The sequence below is a fragment of the Triturus cristatus genome, chromosome 4_2, assembly GCF_964204655.1.
Source record: "Triturus cristatus chromosome 4_2, aTriCri1.1, whole genome shotgun sequence".
Classification (NCBI taxonomy): Eukaryota; Metazoa; Chordata; class Amphibia; order Caudata; family Salamandridae; genus Triturus; species Triturus cristatus.
In genome coordinates, this window is record NC_140586.1 from 939,076,872 (window position 1) to 939,095,605 (window position 18,734).

Genomic DNA, 18,734 nt, shown 5'->3' on the forward strand with positions numbered 1-18,734 from the left:
TTTATTCAAGTACCGAAGAACACTACAAGTGAGGCTTGAGGGCTCTGATGTATGGACATCTGAACTAATGTCGCTGTTGAGGCACCCATGGCTGCTTGCATGACAAAGCTACAAATAGTTGACACTCTCACTAATCAACCGTGTATTGATGATGAGTGCAGTATGATATAGGAGCCTAAGTGAAGGAGTTCAATATTTTCGAGTAAAGAAATGCCCCTCCCCTGTTCTTCAGACCAGTAACACCCACTCATTTATATGATTCAATGCACACTGTGAGAAAGTTTTGGATCATTATTGATTGCTCTATGATCTTAGGAGTTAATTGTTTCAAAGATATATTTCTTTATTTTTTTGTGATTGAATCTCTGTTGAAAGAGGGAGGTGGTTACTGTAAACAAAACAACAAAGCCTGGAAGAGGCCGGTATCTTGATAATTTAGGAGACAGTTGTGCTCTTAAATCAGAAACTCAAAACCAAATTAGGGCCTAAATTTCAGTCTTGTTCGAGGATATGAAACCGTATAAGCCACAGACACAGGAAAATTAGAAGTAAGCGGTTCCTTTAATTGTCGCTTTGACACATGACCTATGCCTCATTCTATTAGATCTGGTGTTAAAACTCCATGGTGTTTTCCTCTGTTTACTTTCCTATGTACCACGCTGTGGATTTGAAAAACTGCAAATAAATTATTTAAAAAAATAAATAAGCTGCCCAGTTTAATTGCAAAACTGACCGATATGCTAATACATTCATTGAAATACAGACTGTCGCTTTCAGTTGTCACCTTTCTGAAAATACTCTTAAGTCCTTTACATCAGTGTTTGGAATATGCTCATCTGTAAGTGAAGCTATAAATAATTTTCTACAGCAGCAGCCAAGTGTGAGGCTCTGTACTTGAACTGTCTGACCCTTAAAAACATTCACGTCTGAGACATCTGAAATCCCAGGTCTTAACAGGTAAAAGTGCTTGTTTATGTGAAATGTATACACGCCTGGAGGCGGCAGTTCCATCAGCGGCCACTAGAGGGCGCTCCTCGCCTGCTGCTGAAACCCACTGAGCACACATAGTATGAAAGGGAGAAGGGTGTCCTCTTCCGGGTCAGCGGCGGCAGAGACAGCATCAGCAGCGGGTGCTGACATCACTTCCGGCCTCTGCTCTGTGTCCAGCCTCCTGCAGAGGAGGAAGGTCTCCTGTCTGTCTGTGCAGTTATCTTCATCTTCAGATCCTCACAGACCCCAGATCTGCCCCCCCAGCCCCAGATCTGCTTCCCCCCTCAGACCCCAGATCTGTTTCCCCCCTCAGACCCCAGATCTGCCCCCCCCAGCCCCAGGGTAGGAGAGAGCCTGGACATGTCTGCACAGGTTTCTGCTCAGGTAGGAGATTGTCAGCACCTTCTGTGTTTGTAGAAATAGACTGAATAATCCTGGAGGGAATCTCTGCCGGAGCCTGGCTGAGCTGGGCTCTTCTATCCGGGGGCCCTGGGGGCTGAGCTGGGCTCTTCTATCCGGGGCCCCTGGGGGCTGAGCTGGGCTCTTCTATCCGGGGGCCTCTGGGGGCTGAGCTGGCTCTTCTATCCGGGACCCCTGGGGGCTGAGCTGGGCTCTTCTATCCGGGGGCCTCTGGGGGCTGAGCTGGCTCTTCTATCCGGGACCCCTGGGGGGCTTTCCTTTCGGCCATGGGGGTGTTTGTTATCATCATTTGTGTTAAAGAGGGGATGTGTGCACTGCACTGCATCTCACTACACTATGAGGGATCTGTGCACTGCTCTACATGCATCTGACTGCACTGTGAGGAATATGTGCACTGCACTGCATTTTTCCGCACTATGAAGAATCTCTGCACACGGCGCTGTATATTACTTCACTGTAAGGAATCTGTGCGCACTGCACTGTACCTAACTGCACTATAAGGAAGTAGTGCACCAAGCACTGCATCTTACTGCACTGAGGAATCTGTGCACACTGCACTGCATCTTACTGCACTATGAGGAATCTGTGCGCACTGCACCATGAGGAATCTGTTCTGCTGCATTGCATCTTAATGCACTATGAGGAATCTCTGCCACTGTACTGCATCTCACTACAATATGATGAATCTGTGCATGCTGCACTGCATCCTACTGCGCTATGATGAATCTGTGTACACTGGATTGCTGTCTACTGCACTACGATAAATCTGTGCATTGCACTACATCCTAATTTACTTTGAGACTTCTGTGCCACTTCACTGCCGTTTACTGCACTGTGAGGTATCAGTTCACGTTGCACTGCATCTTATTGCACTGTGAGGAATCTGTATACACCCTTTGCTCTGCTCTCGCTGTTAATTTGTTGACTTGCCCACCTCTACCCCTATATCAGAAGCATGTCCCCCAGGCAGTTGACGTCAAGGCTACCTGTGCTGCCCCGTGCCCTTTTTCTCCCTTTGTCTTGTTTCCATCTCTCAGACTAGGCAGAAGCTTCAGTCATTGTAATATTTTCCTGTGCCATAGGTTGGCTTATGGCATTATCTGCTACAGAGGTGTGTGCCTGCTGCAGAGATTGTGTGTGTGTGTGTGTGCATAGACCTTGGGTGTGCCATGTAGGAGGCCTATCAATCAGTGGAACGTACGTGTCTGTGTATTTAATGTATCTCTGCCAGGGGATGAGTGTGTCTGTAGGTTGGACGTGTGTGCATGTGAACAGGGTAGGGTTGTCTTTGCAGGCTGTGTGTGTGCCTGTATAAGGCGTGTCTGCAGTGTGTCACTTTGTGAGCTGTGTGTGTGTGTGTGTGTGTGTGTGCATTGTGTCCATCTCTTTGCAGGGTGTGTGTCTTAGCAGATGTTGGTGGTGCTGTCAGTCACTCTTCCTGGCCTCTTCTCTGTACAGAGATCTTTAGGATCACTGGCTGAAAAGGGGGTTTGCTCTGATAATCTCAGATGTAGATTAATTCCGATTTCCAGTCCAGACCTATATCTCTATATTACCAATGTCAAGAGAAGCCTTTTCCCATCTTTCTTTTGCATTTTACTTTGGGACTTCTGGCTTCTGGTAAGTTATCTTGTCTTTAGCCTAAAAAGACGTAGTAAAAACCTTAATCCTTTCAGCTGCAACCGGTGTGAACCAATGCTCCAACTTCCCAGCTAATGCTGTTCCACCAACGACGAGAAATTCTGTTTTATCTCTGTTCATCTGAATATATTTAGTAGTCATCAGGACATAAGTGGCTGTCAAGCAGACCCCTCCCCCCCGAGGACTGAGGGAATAGTCAGAATCCTGGTCCAGTGTGACGAACAGCTGTGTGTCATCAGCATAGGACAGTGCGTTCAAGCCAAAGGTGTGGACTAACCCCTCAGGGATGCCACATACAGATTAAGGGTGAGGTAGCATAGCCCTTGAGTTGCTCAGTTATATTGCTGAGCAGAAGAGCGGCCTTCTGAGAACCCCCACACAGGAGCAGAATGATAGGAGAGTCTGCCTCCAAGGCCTTCCATCGAGGGATAGGCGACCAGAAGTGTTTGACAGTCTCAACAACCGTTTAGACTCGAGACTTAACTCGGTCCTTAAACTTCCTCCACCACTAAAATCAGTGTCTGAAACTGGAAGCTTTCATGACATGGCAGTGAAATCCTATCCCAGTGGACTCCATACAGGGCACTGACTCAGCACTGCCTTTATCTCCTACTGAGTACCTGGCAACCACGAGACCAATTAGGGTATTAATTAGGCTAACCCTTCAGCATGTGTTGACTTGATACCAAACACGGGGCCTAGATAAACTGAACACAGAGTGCCCAATCTGTAAAAAAAGAAAAATTAAAACATATGTGTAGTGGAAATGTTGTGTCACATTTTATTAACATACTATTTTCCAGGATGTTTTGCCATTTCCCCAGTTTTCCTTAGAGAAACCCTTGTACACACCACCATGTTTGGTGGGTAATCCATTTCCCTTCCTGTCCTAGTAGGAGAGCTACCCCGGCATCTGCTGAAGAGAACTCTAACCTTCTCCAAGTTGTGAAAGCTTCAATTTGGAGTTTGTAAACTTACAAACTGACAAAGCAAACCGTGCCTGTGTAATTCTACGCAGATGTGGCCGAACATTATACAGTGACAAAATATTCACAGCTGGCAGGTGTTCTTTTGTGGGTCGCTGCCAGGCATCAGAGGAACCATCAACGACTTTCTGACTTGACACTGAGACTCTTGGTGCCATAAACCTCACTCAGATCACTTTGGTGGGTCCTTTAGTTGCTTAAATGTTTTTGGCTTTGTATCTCTCCCTGAGAGGGTATCAACATCTTATGTATATTTTCAGCTGCTCCTTTTTTGTACCTCTTGATGAAAGTCCAATTCCTATTTAACGTTGTAGCCCTGGTTGAACAGTGGCCTTGTTGTGTCTTTTACTGTGTTGTGCTGTGTACGATTTCTAACCTGTTCAATAGTCATTTACTCAAAGGAAGCAACCTGGTTATTCAGTTGAAGTGATGTAGCATTGGTGTCCCTGCGGAACACTGTGCCTGCCAGTACTACTGCCACATCACCACTGAATGATCACAAGACCCTAAAAGAAAAGGCCTCTCAAGCTCCTGTATCTGACAGCTCCTGCCTGAGAGCACCCAGGTAGCGTCTTACATGTTTATTTTCACAAAGATGATCTCTCTAATTCCAGGAGGTCACAGGACCCGTCTTTCTTACTATAATGTAGTCTCTTCACACTTCTTCTGCCGTACTTACCAAAGCATTATTGTAGTTCGTAACTTTTCAATCCTCCAAGGCTTACCAACTCAGTTATACTTTCTTGTGGCCATTGGTGTCCAGAGTTCAACTGTTTTACGCACACATAGGTTTCTTTATCATTTACAGAAGTCTCAGTATTTCAACTCTAACAAAATGTCTCAACTCCTCAAATGATACAATAATTGAAATGTTTCGTAGCTGCCCATTATTTACACCGGCTCTTAATCCAAAGTCCCTGCAGGGGCATTATTCCAACTCTAGAACAAGATACGGCGTCAGCAGGATTTACTACTAGAACTGGAGTCTGCCAAACTGCATATTGTAAGGTCATAGCCAAGCATACACACTTAAGTGAAGTTGATCCTCTTGAAAAAACTCTAATGTGTCACAAATGTTTTATTCCCATTGCTTGTGGTCTACCAAACAAGTCCATGCGTTGCAGCATGTACCCTGTATCGACAATCTAACTGTTCCTCCTTGTGGCTTGAGCTGTTTCTATGCTGTTGTGGTTGCTGATTTTGTTTTTGGAGCCAGGCTAGTGAGCTGAAGTTTCATCTTCCAGTGCACGTGTGAAAAAACACAGCAAGGTGCGGCTGCAGGATTCTTACTACAAGATTTTTGATGTTTGCAGACATTTTTTCACAAATAGAACTTCAGTCTAATCTAATGACAAAAAGATGAAGTTTGAGCTGTCTAACCAAGCAACCGTAGACATATCCACAAGTAGGCTTCTGGTCCTGATAAGTAACCAGGGTCAATTAAATCATTACACCTTGCTTCTCGCACAACCGTTCATTGGCCATGTTAGACTTGCCATTAATTTATACCTCATCTCAGGCAACCGGGCATTCCATGTCATCCCCACTGGCTAGGTAGCCTGTGCCAACTGGCACCATGGAGAATCTTGTCCTGTTCATATACTTCCTCACAACCATAGTCCTGTAAGCACCTGTATCTCTCAGGGCAATAACTTTAATGCCTTTGGGCCTACCTAACAACACAGACCCCAAGATATTTGGATGGATGTCCCTATGAACATCTGTTGCCTCTTTCAAATTGTTGATCGCTACTAGATTGAGTGCAACAGGGCCCGTCACCTACAGTCAACACACTCACTATCATGGATGCAACTGGGACAAGGTCTTTCTTTCACTTGGCAGTTCTTTACTGAATGCCCCTCATTGTGACACCTGTAGTAAGTTATCCCTTTAAGCTTGGAAGAACATTTCTGTCCTCTCTTTTCCTTTTGTACTTTCTCTGAACCCAATGCCTTTTTTCCTATGTCCTCCCCTTGGGAATTGTCCTGGCCCTAACCCTCTGGTGCGGATCCAGTCTGTTGAGACGTCCTGCCTCCCTTTGCCTTAAAGCTGTGCTGCTGTAGCCCTTTGTTAATCCTGGTAGCTAACCAATTATCAGCAAAGACTACAAGCTTCTCGGAACCCTTCTCTTATAGATATTGCCTAACAGGCGTAGAGAACTCCTCCTTGAGTCTCTCTCTCACCATTCCCTGGTTAAGGGCATGAAAATCTTTGACCTCCATTCCTGTCGCCTGCTCATTTCAGTCACTCAGTCCAGCATGAATCCAAGTACCAAACTGAAAGTCATCCACTCACTTGCTTTCCTCTGAATGTTCTGAGCTGGAATCAGCCCAACCCGCCTGACAAGAGCTCCCTTAATTTCTCATAGTCCATCTGATCAGCTGCAGGCATTTCCAAATGACAGCTGTACTTGAGCTGTACAAGCAATCTCAGAGCTTGCAAAACATCCCAGCATATCTCTCCCCCCCCCCCTCAGAAACATGTACACTTTAGTAACCTTTACACATACTTCTGGTAAGTTGGATTTGGAATTGCCTTTTTCCAGAAGTAGCTGTCTCTGCTACTGTCTTCTACAAGGTTATCATTTTACTCTCCGATATTCTGTCTTTTCCTTGTCTTTTCTTTTCGCTTTTCTCTCCCCCATATCCCTTTTTATTTTTTAATTGAGTCCATTCCTCCTGTTTCTCCTGCCCCCTTTCTTCTTTCCTCTTGTTCCTGGCAAGCCAATCTCACCTCTTCCTCTTTAGAAACCTGACCTTCTCGTCTTCCTCAGTCTTAGCTTCAAAGTCTCAGTCAGACTTAAATCAGCCGACTGTGCGGTGGTGCAGGGAATAATTAAGGACAGGAAAATTGACTCGCAACACTCCTACACTCGACTTTAGGTAACATCACTACAGAGACTGCAGAGATGCCTGCTTTATTGCTTGCACTTCAGAAGACTGAGCCAGGAGTTCCTACACTAATAGTGTCTGACTATTCCTTCTGTGTGCAACCCTACAATGCAGATTCACTGCATTGAAGATTGAATGGATTGAGGGATTCAAGATGAAAACTAATTAAAAAGAAACCGCTCTGGGGAAAGATTATCATCTTACAACTCTCAAAAAGTGGCAGATGCAAATCTTTTATGACCTAGACCGACATTTGACTGTTTTACAGAAAGCACAAGAGTTCATAGACATGCTATTGAATGTCAAGCATCCTGATACTGCCCCCAGTGAAGGGAAAGGTTTGGCTGTTCACAAAAGGGTGAATCCCCCAAGCAGGAGATCTACTGCGCAAACAGAATCCTGATAAACAAGTATTTGGACCAGCGTCTCGCCCACGTGTACCTGTGTTGGGGGTAAAAGACACACAAACTATAATTCTGCCTTTTCTGAATGGCTCAAAAAGAATTGACAAGTATCAAAAGATCATGTCAAAAGCATTATGTGGCCGATTCTCTACAGTCGTCTCTCTCACCTACAAGAAAGGAGGCCTCTGGGTAGAACCTCTCATCCTTTCCCTGCTCTGCAGGAGATTACGCAATCGAGCTCAGCAATGAAGAGAACTTGAGTTCCTGGCAAAGGGCAACAGGGACTGGTGACACTTCGAGTTTGCAATCGTACAATTCCATGGAGGAATCTGATGACTTTGTTTTCGCAGGCACAACTATGCACTTAAATGCAATGGTTTATTATGAACCCCTTAGAGAGGCAATATCTATGGAGATGCTCCCATCAGATCTAGAGCTTCTGGTGACCGACATTGCAGTTGGCTTTTCAGCAAAGTCTTCAAACACAGCATCAGTGCTTAATTTGAGCTGGTGGTTACCAGTGCTCAGCACTGGCACTTAATTGTCAACACCAGCACTTGTGACAGTCTGCCACAAGGTGGCGCTGTCTGACTAATTTAGAGATGACCACAACAACAGTTATTTATTGTTAGAAGGGCGATTTCCGGGGAGTCAGATGGTGTCGGACTGACCACCCCGAGAGCCACCGTTCCGTAGGAAAGTAGCCGAGCGCCGCTCAGAAGCCTCCTGGGCGAGGTCCTTCTCCTATGATCGTAACAGCCAAGCAATCCCACCACCACAAAGGGACACAACAAGGGTATCAATTCTCACAAGTCTTTATCGGTATTAAAGGCAGGTCGCCGTGGCAATATTTACAGGCGGATCACGGGATCCAAAAGAGTCTCAGGGTCTTTTAGGGACGGGGTAGCGGGACAGTCTCAGTACCAGCCCGGTATGGGGACACCCTGCGCCCAGCTCTCAATCCTCGAGCTGGGGGGGTTCCGGGAGCCGGGACGTCGTCCGCAGGGCTCGAGGGGTTGCTTTGGTGAGGTCGAGCCGCGACGAGATCAGCAGGGCTCCGGTGGTTACTTCAGCGAGGTCGAGCCGCGACGAGGTCAGCAGGGCTCCGATGGTTAGTTCAGCGAGGTCGGGCCGCGACGATGTCAGCAGGGCTCCGATGTTCCGTGAGGGTCTTCTTCTCAGCAAGGGGGAGCCGCGACGCAGTCAGCAGGGCTCGAGTTCCAAGTTCCAGGCAATGAGTCTCTCTCCGTAGGGTCAGCCGCGATCTGATCAGCAGGGCTCTTGACTCCAGGATACAACTACTGCCCTGGTTTTGGGCTGCCCCAGATATATGTCTGGAGCCCTTTGATGTCCGGACCCTCGCGCCTGGGGGGGTCGGAGGGGCCGGGATGAGAGAGTCCAGACACCCAGCGGGGGGGGGAGCCAGCGCCCAGGGAGACCGGAGGGCGATCGAAGCCAGGCGTCGGGGGACGGCTGGAGGCCCCATCGAAACTCTCCTCCTCCGGGATCTGTGGAGTGGCCACTCGACCCCCCCTGGTCGGATCTTGGCGCCTCGATGTCGGGGCTTCGCTGGGACCGAGGCCGGGGGCGGGCCGCATCGCGAAGGCTGGCGCGGGTAGCGGGGTACAATCCAGGGGGACCCCGAAGGGTTGGGGTTGCCCCCGTTTGGTCTGGTAGGAGGGTTCGGGACCACGCCACGAGGCCGGGTCCAACGGGCGTCCCCCCCCAGCTGAAGGCAGGGAGAGTCACCCATCTTCTTGGGGGTTCTCCTCGCCGAGGCGGAAGAAGCGGGACAGGCCGTCGGCGTTGGCGTGGTCGTTGCCGGGCTGATGGTCTACAGTGAAGTCCATCCCCTGCAGAGAGATGGACCATCGCAACAACTTCGGGTTCTCGCCTCTCATCTGCATTAACCACCGCAAGGGCCGGTGGTCGGTTTGGACCCGGAAGTGGGTGCCGAAGAGGTAGGGCCGGAGCTTCTTGAGGGCCCACACGACGGCGAAGGCCTCCCGTTCAATGGTGCTCCATCTCTGCTCCTGGGGCAGCAGGCGCCGGCTGATGAAGGCCACCGGCTGGTCAACCCCCTCAGAGTTCACTTGGGACAAGACAGCCCCGACTCCGTACTCCGAGGCATCAGTCTGTACCACGAACTCTTTGCTGTAGTCGGGGGCTTGTAGCATGGGGGCGGTACACATCGCTGTCTTGAGGGCCTCGAAGGCCGCCTGACAGAGGGGCGTCCAGTGCACCTTCTTTGGTTGCTTCTTTGATGTGAGCTCCGTGAGGGGGCCCACAATGCTTCCATAGTTCTGAATGAACCGCCTGTAATAGCCCGTGAGACCCAGGAAGGCCCTCACAGGGTGGCTGGGGGCTCCCAGGCCACGATGGCGTCGATCTTTGGCTGGAGGGGAGCCACATGGCCGCTCCCCACTTGATGTCTCAGATAGGTTACGGATCCTTGGCCTTTCTGACACTTGCTGGCTTTTACTGTGAGTCCGGCCCTTTGGAGGGCAGTCAGGACCTCCCAGAGGTGCCTCAGGTGCTCGGCCCAGTGGCTGCTGAACACCGCAATATCGTCCAGGTAGGCGGCGCTGAACGCTTCTAGGCCGGCCAGTACCTTATTCACCAGTCTTTGGAAGGTCGCCTGGGCATTCTTCATGCCGAAGGGCATCACTCGGAAGTGGTAGTGGCCATCAGGGGTGGAGAAAGCAGAACGCTCTTGGGCGCCTGGGGTGAGCCCGATCTGCCAGTATCCGGCGGTGAGGTCAAAGGTGCTAAGGTAGCGGGCTGCTCCTAGGCGGTCGATCAGTTCATCTGCCCGAGGAATGGGATGGGCATCGGTTTTGGTGACAGCATTCAATCCCCGATAGTCAACGCGAAACCGGAGCTCCGGGGTGGTGCCCGGGGCGGCAGCTTTCGGCACCATGACCACCGGGCTGGCCCAGGGACTGTCGGAGGGTTCGACGACCCCCAGGGCCAACATCTTGGAGACCTCGGCGTGGATGCAGGCCTGCACCCGGTCGGGGACTCGGTAGGCTCGGTGTCGCACGGGGGGGGCTGTCCCCGGTGTCGACGTCGTGGACGCACCATCGGGTGACTCCGGGATTGAGGGAGAAGAGAGCAGCGAAGTGATGCAGCAGTCCTTGACAATCTTGGCGCTGCTCTGAAGTCAGGGTGGCGGAGAGGATGACTCCCTCTACGGAGCCGTCCTTTTCGGAGGTTCTCAGGAGGTCGGGTAGGGGCTCGGAGTCGTCTTCGGCCCCATTGTCCGTAGCCATCAGCAGGCTAAGTTCCGTTCGGGCAAAGTGGGGTTTGAGCCTGTTGGCGGGGAGAACCCGGAGGGGGTTTGTTAGAGTCGGGGATCTCTGGTTGGCGCAAGGTTGCCCTTGTGTCAAGCAGGAACCCTCTCCTCCACGTCAGGGCGCAGGATAACCCCTCGCGAATGACCCTTGCTCACCCTCTAGGTGCGTGGCGTGAGCAGCCAAGGCGATTCCTCAGGCGTTGTTGGTTAAGCACTTACAATCGCACACACAGTAAATACATCAATCCCCCCAGAAACGGACACCAGACTTGGATATATATAAAAATACGCTTCTTTATGTAAAAATAGGTATATATATCTCAGCAGACTTATCACAAGACCAATAACGTTTTCGCTAGGCCACCAGGTTATACAGCAGGCAAATGTTCTTGGTTCGTAGTTTCGAATGGATACGTTGTAGTCTCTCGCAAATGTTACTTGTAGTTCCAGTACTCACAGAGATCGGTTCCTGCGAACGGGGAAATAAGGCGTTGCGGGCCCCGAGCCCGATACTGGAACTTCTTTCGTGATGGGGAGAGTCGGCACAGGTCGGTGCGACTCTCAGCTTGGAAAGTGTTCTTGGGTCCTCAATCAGCAGGTGTGGGCAAGTAGGCAGGCGCGGCCCGCGACCCTTTAGCACGGCGGTGCAGGAGGGTCTCCACAGCGGGGGCGGCGCGGCCTGAGATGTCCGGGGATAGCGAAGCGGGGTCGCAGGGCACGGTCAGTGCAGCTGGATGACCCGGCGTAGATCACAGTCGTCGGACGGCTTCCGGCAGGAGGGGTGATAGCGCGGTCAGCGCGCTCCAGTAGCAGGCGGTGACAGGGATGCAGGCGGCCTGGCCCGGGGACAGAGAGCGGCTCGGGACGGAGCGGGGCTCTCACGGGTTTGAGGCAGGCGAGCTTCTGGGTGTCACGGCCCTAGGAGGGGCGATGAGGGGCGCAGTCTCTTTTCCAGCGGGATGCACACACGGCTCGAATTGGAGGACGAGCAAGAAGCACAGAGAACCCACTGTTCCTGGGGTTCAGTTCAGGGGGCAAGCTCAGATCAAGCCCTTGGAGAATGTTCAAGCACAAAGTAGCAAAGTCTTTTCAGTAAGTCTCTTCCTCTCCTCTCTCAGCAAGGCAAGCAGCAGGCCAGCTCCTCCGGCGTCTTCTTCTCCTTCTAGTCGGGCAGAGGTCCTTTGTGGTAAACAGGATTCTGATTTCTTAGGAGCCAGGCTCCTACTTTTATACCATGATTCTTTTGTTCTTTAGCGCCAGGGGGCCTAGGCCTGGCTCAGTCCAGTTCTGGAGCACTTTGTTATGGTGACTCTGCTCTTTCCTTTCAGCAGCAGGGCAGAGACATCAGCCGCCCCACAGGGGGTGGCGCCGGCTTTGTGGTGGCAGAGCACAGGTCTATTCAAGAGTCAAGGTGTACTCCTCCCACCCATCCAGGTGTAATCTCTCTACCCACCACCTGGCAGCCAACCTGTCTCTGGGGATTCCCCAACCCTGCTCCTTACTGTTGCTGGGCAGAACACACACACATACAGCAGAGGCGGACTGAGATGGTCAGGTCAGTAAATACTAACTTTCTAAAAGTAGTATTTACAAACCCAGGATATTAAAATAAACTTGACTACAAGAAGTATTTTATCATCCTGAGTTCAGGCATACTAAACTTGACACTTCTACCATGCTCTCTGAGTCCACTGGGGTCACAGCGTTGGCGTGATCCCAGCAGCCCATTCTGGCCTATGGAGAGCAGGTAGCCTTCAATAGTGAAGAACGAAAATGGCTGTAATTCACTACTAAGACATGCCCCACACATCAGGGCATGTCCTACCTTATGCCTACAATGCACCCTGCCCTTGGGCCTACCAGAGGGGTGGCTAATATGTAGGTAAGGGAAGGTTTAGGGACTGGCAAGTGGGGGCACTTGCGCAGTCAGCGCGACGGTCCCGGACCGCGCACAGGGTCTGCGGTGGCAGGCCCTAGACACACTTTACAAGGCCGCTTCCGTGGGTGGCGCAACCAGCGCTGCAAGCCCACCAGCAGCATTGGCATTCACGAGCCCTGGCACCCCTGGTGCACTTTACTGGGGACTGACAGTGAATCCAATAAACCAATCGTGGACATCAATTACAGGTACACTTTACCTAGGGAGCACTTGCACTGCGGCACGGATTAGCCGTGGCGCAGTGCCCTGAGCGGACAACACCAGCAAAACAGTCGAGGCACACCATCAAAAAGTGGAAGGGAAACTCACGCCAAGGTGCCAGGTCTAACACGTGTCCCCTCCAGCTGAAATGTGGGGAGAACTACCCTTGCCCAGGGGGTTCCTCGTCACTAAGGCGGAAATACCTGGACAGACCGTCAGCGTTGGCGTGATCTGTACCAGGACGGTGTTCCACCGTAAAGTCCATACCCTGTAGGGAGATGGACCACCTCAACAGCTTCGGGTTTTCACCCCTCATTTGCATCAACCATCTGAGGGGCCTGTGGTCCGTCTGAACCCGGAAGTGAGACCCAAACAAGTAGGGTCTTAGCTTCTTCAGCGCCCAGACCACAGCAAAGGCTTCTCGCTCAATTGCACTCCACCTACTTTCCCGTGGAAGTAACCTCCTACTGATGAAGGCTACGGGTTGGTCCCAGCCCTCCTCAGTCATCTGTGAAAGAACAGCCCCTACACCATGCTCTGAAGCGTCTGTCTGCACTAGGAATTCCCTGGAGAAGTCAGGGGCCAAGAGCACGGGCGCCGTGCACATGGCAGTCTTCAGGGTGTCGAAAGCTTTCTGACAGGTGTCAGTCCAAATCACGTTCCTGGGCTGCTTCTTCGAAGTCAGCTCTGTCAAGGGGGCAACGATTGTTCCATAACCCTTGACAAACCTCCTGTAGTACCCAGTGAGCCCCAGGAAGGCCCTCACTGCGGTCTGCGTCTTGGGGGGTTCCCAAGCCAGGATGGTTTCAATTTTGGGTTGCAAGGGTGCCACCTTGCCACTCCCCACTTGGTGTCCCAAGTACACCACGGAACCCTGCCCGATCTGGCACTTGCTTGCCTTGATCGTGAGGCCTGCTCGGCGCAGCGCCATCAACACTTCCCAGAGGTGGCGCAGGTGTTCAGGCCAGGTGGCACTGAACACTGCGATGTCATCCAGGTAGGCGGCACTGAACGCATCCAGCCCAACCAGTACCTGGTTGACCAACCTCTGAAAGGTGGCAGGGGCATTCTTCATCCCAAATGGCATGACTCGGAACTGGAAGTGCCCATCTGGTGTAGAGAATGCGGACCTCTCTTTGGCCCCATCGGTCAAGGCGATCTGCCAGTACCCAGACGTTAAATCAAACGTACTGAGGAACCGGGCAGCCCCCAGCCGATCAATGAGCTCATCAGCTCTGGGGATGGGGTGCGCGTCAGTCTTCGTGACTGAATTGAGTCCTCTGTAGTCCACACAGAACCGGAGTTCAGGTGTGGCTCCCGGCGCAGCAGCCTTTGGGACCAAGACCACGGGGCTGGACCAAGGACTGCTGGAGGACTCAACCACCCCTAGCGCAAGCATTTTGGAGACCTCCTCCTTAATGCAGGCTCTGACCCTGTCAGTTACCCTGTAAGCCTTGTGCTTCACAGGTAAGCTGTCTCCGGTGTCCACATCATGGACGCACCAATCTGTGACACCAGGAACCAGGGAGAATCGGTCGGAAAATTGTCCCAGCAAGTGGCGGCAATCTTCCTGTTGTTCGGGCGTCAGGGTGGGTGAGAGGTTAACTCCATCCACTGACCCATCTTTCTCAGAGGCCACTAAGAGGTCAGGAAGAGGCTCGGTCTCCTCTTCCATTCCATCATCAGTGGCCAGCAGCATGCCCACTTCGGTCCTCTCTAAGTGGGGCTTAAGGCGGTTAACATGTAGGACCCTCAAAGGGTTCCTGGGAGTCCGCATGTCCACCAAGTAGGTGATAGGACTTTTGCGCTCCACAACCTCAAATGGACCTGTCCACTTATCCTGAAGTGCACAAGGCTCCACTGGGGCCAAGACCCACACCTTTTGTCCAGGTTGAAGCTCTACCAGAGTGGCATTCCGGTCGTACCACCGCTTCATCTCCTCCTGGCTGGCTTCCAGATTTGCCTCAGCAAGTTGCCTGAAACGCCGAGTCTGGTTCCGGAAGGCCAGCATGTAACTATATACATTCTGGGGAGGTTTCCTGGGAGATTGCTCCCAGCCTTCCTTTACCAAACTCAGAGGTCCTCTTACCGGGTGACCATACAGAAGCTCAAAGGGGCTGAATCCTAGAGACTTCTGTGGCACCTCTCGGTAAGCGAAGAGCAGGCATGGCAAGAGGACGTCCCACTTACGCCTCATTGGACCGTCCAGGCCCATGATCATGCCTTTGAGGGTTCGGTTGAATCTCTCAACCAACCCATTTCCTTGGGGATGGTAAGGAGTGGTGAACTTGTACGTTACCCCACACTCCTTCCACAGGGATTTCATATATGTGGATATGAAATTGGTCCCCCTGTCGCTCACCACCTCTAGAGGGAATCCCACTCGGGAGAAAATTCCCATCAGTGCCCGTCCCACCACGGGGGCCGTCACTGTCCTCAGAGGGATGGCTTCAGGGTACCGGGTGGCATGGTCCACCAAGACCAGGATGAACCTGTTGCCCAGGGCTGTCTTGGGATCCAGAGGCCCCACAATATCAATACCCACTCGTTGGAATGGCGTACCGACCACAGGGAAAGGTTGCAGAGGAGCCTTGTGCTTCCCTCCGCTCTTACCACTTGCCTGGCAAGTCTGACAGGTTCTGCAGTAGGAATCGGAATTCTTATGCATTTGGGGCCAGTAAAAGTGGGTGACAAGCCTGTCATAGGTCTTGTCCATCCCCAAATGTCCTGCTAAAGGCACATCGTGAGCCAGCCCCAGTAGGAAGGTTCTGAACTTCTGGGGTACCACCAGCACACGGGCTGACCCAGGTTCAGCAGCCTTAGGCTCGGAATACAGGAGGTCACTCTCCCAGTACACGTAGTGTGTTTTGGCCTGAACACCATTGGCCTGGTCTGCAGCCTGTTGCCGCATACCCACGAGAGAAGGGCATTCTTTCTGCTCCCTGCAGAATTCCTCCCTGGAGGGACCTCCTTCTTGCTGCCAATGGGTCAGCTCAGGCAAGTCTCCCAGTTCGGCAATCTGTTCCCCGGTAGGCTCCAGAGCATCCCCCTCAGGGTCTACTTCCTCCTGGGCCGTGGGAACTTCGGGGGCCGGTTTCCCGCGCCTCCTGCGCCTTCTCCCTAAGGCCGGTTCCTGGACCTCTCCCTCAGGCTCCAGGACCCTCTCAACACCCCTACTGGCTGCCATGGACCGGGTGGTCACGCACGCCCAGTCGGGTAGACCCACCATCCTCAGATGCGTGGTCTTCTCCACCTTTTCCCAAGGGGAACTCTCCAGGTCGTTCCCTAGCAGACAGTCTACAGGCATGTCAGTTCTCACAGCGACTTGTAGAGTACCAGAGACCTCCCCCCACTCAAAGGGAACTTGAGCCATTGGACAACGACTCTCTACGTTGTCAGCATTGACAACCCTACAGTAGGCATTGGGTACAATCTGCTCTTGAGACACCAGGTGTTGCCTCACCGAGGTCACGCTGGCTCCTGTATCTCTAAGAGCCTCAACCTTCTTTCCATTGATGGTCACCACCTGCCCATATTTCTTAGTGTTAGAGGGTAGGTAGGTTACAGGGACCATCTCACTGTCTCCGAGCGAGACTAGGGTCATCTGCCCGGGACCCCCACCCTCCTGGACTGCTACTTCCTCCCCAAAGTTAACACTAGCTACTTGCCGGGGGGGAGCACCAGTGGGTGCGGTCTTACCAAACAGGCGACACTTAGGATCAGAGGCAATGTGACCCGGGTCACCACACCTATAACAATTGAAGGGCCCCTTTGGAACAGGTCTACCTGTCGGGGCCCCGTTCTGCTGCGGGGTTGGGGGAGGCTGAGAACCCTTCTGCTGGTTCCCTTGGGAATTACTTTGGGGGCCTTTTTGGAACCCCTTCTGTTTACCCTTGTCCCCCCCACTCTTCTGCTGGGGACCCTGCCCACCTTTGGCGGAGTCTCCCACTTGACCCTTGTGGACCCTGGTGCTGAGCCAGCGGTCCGCCTCCTCAGCAAGCTTCCTCGGGTTGGACAGCTTGCTATCAATCAGGTGCTGGCGTAGCTCAGGAAAACATTGACTGGACAAGTGCTCCCATGCAATTAAATCAAGCAGCCCTTGATAATCATTCCCTTTGCTACCCTTCACCCAACCATCCAGCGCTCTGCAGAAAAAGGTCACATATTCCACATACGTACTCTCAGGGATCTTCTTGGTCTCCCTGAACCTCTGTCGATATAGCTCCGGAGTTAACCCATACCTGGTCATTAAAGCTTCCTTCATATGGGGGTATGAGGTTTGGAGATCTAAGGGTAAATCTAACAGTGTGTCACGCCCTTCAGCAAGGAACCTTCCCCACAACCCCGCTCCCCAGTCTTTCTCAGGGACCCGGTGTGAGGACATGGCCACCTCGTAGGCCCTAAACCACTGCCCTATGTCATCCTTTCTGAAATACTCCTTTACTACATCTTTGGGGATGTACACCTTGGACTCTACCTGCGCTGGTGGAGTGCTGCCACCAGAAGGAGTGGTGTCCAAACTTTTCGCCTTCAGCTCCAACTCCTTCAATCTGATATCATGATCCATTTGGCGTTGTTGTGCCTCCAGGGCCAACTTCTGCTTTTCCATTTCCATTTGTCCTGCCAACTTTGCCATCTCCATTGCATGCGCCCTGTCGGCTGCCCTGTCTGCCAGCTCCTCTGGCGACCGGACTCTGCTGGGCTCCTCAAGATTGTCGGGTGGAACGATGTCCCCCGCATTCCGTGGGTCTCGTGACTCCTTCCAGGCTCTCAGCGCCTTGAGGTACTGGTTCTTCTTCCTGAATCCAGCATGGGGAACTCTGAATTTTACACTGTAGCCTTTCAATTGCTCCGTTGTGTAACCTTCCAGTCTCTCCCAATCCACCTCATCGATTCCAGAAATCACAGAGAGTGCTCTCCCAGCGGAGTGTGAGCCAGGCATGGTTGCAGTAATGGCAGATGTCTCAACAATTAAAAACCTGTGGCTGCGTTATTTGGTCTGCTCTCACTATCTGGTGATCAATAATTCACTGTATGCAAATTACAAGTGCAAATCCGAAATCCCAACCGCTGCCAACAATGTTAGAGTCGGGGATCTCTGGTTGGCGCAAGGTTGCCCTTGTGTCAAGCAGGAACCCTCTCCTCCACGTCAGGGCGCAGGATAACCCCTCGCGAATGACCCTTGCTCACCCTCTAGGTGCGTGGCGTGAGCAGCCAAGGCGATTCCTCAGGCGTTGTTGGTTAAGCACTTACAATCGCACACACAGTAAATACATCAATCCCCCCAGAAACGGACACCAGACTTGGATATATATAAAAATACGCTTCTTTATGTAAAAATAGGTATATATATCTCAGCAGACTTATCACAAGACCAATAACGTTTTCGCTAGGCCACCAGGTTATACAGCAGGCAAATGTTCTTGGTTCGTAGTTTCGAATGGATACGTTGTAGTCTCTCGCAAATGTTACTTGTAGTTCCAGTACTCACAGAGATCGGTTCCTGCGAACGGGGAAATAAGGCGTTGCGGGCCCCGAGCCCGATACTGGAACTTCTTTCGTGATGGGGAGAGTCGGCACAGGTCGGTGCGACTCTCAGCTTGGAAAGTGTTCTTGGGTCCTCAATCAGCAGGTGTGGGCAAGTAGGCAGGCGCGGCCCGCGACCCTTTAGCACGGCGGTGCAGGAGGGTCTCCACAGCGGGGGCGGCGCGGCCTGAGATGTCCGGGGATAGCGAAGCGGGGTCGCAGGGCACGGTCAGTGCAGCTGGATGACCCGGCGTAGATCACAGTCGTCGGACGGCTTCCGGCAGGAGGGGTGATAGCGCGGTCAGCGCGCTCCAGTAGCAGGCGGTGACAGGGATGCAGGCGGCCTGGCCCGGGGACAGAGAGCGGCTCGGGACGGAGCGGGGCTCTCACGGGTTTGAGGCAGGCGAGCTTCTGGGTGTCACGGCCCTAGGAGGGGCGATG

General features: G+C 52.1%; 1 protein-coding gene across 2 annotated transcripts in view; it reads left to right on the forward strand.

The window, feature by feature from the left end:
* The first annotated feature begins 1,135 nt into the window (after positions 1-1,135).
* Positions 1,136-18,734, forward strand: part of LOC146838989 (uncharacterized) — a 383,728-nt gene continuing 366,129 nt past the window's right edge. The window contains exon 1 of one of the 2 annotated variants that reach the window (XM_085603020.1): positions 1,136-1,374. Coding sequence is in view for 1 of the 2 variants with exons in the window: in XM_085603022.1 (XP_085459148.1) it covers positions 1,351-1,374 (24 nt within the window). In the remaining variant the exon portion in view is untranslated. The remainder of the gene's footprint in view (positions 1,375-18,734) is intronic. The other variant, XM_085603022.1, reaches the window with a different exon arrangement.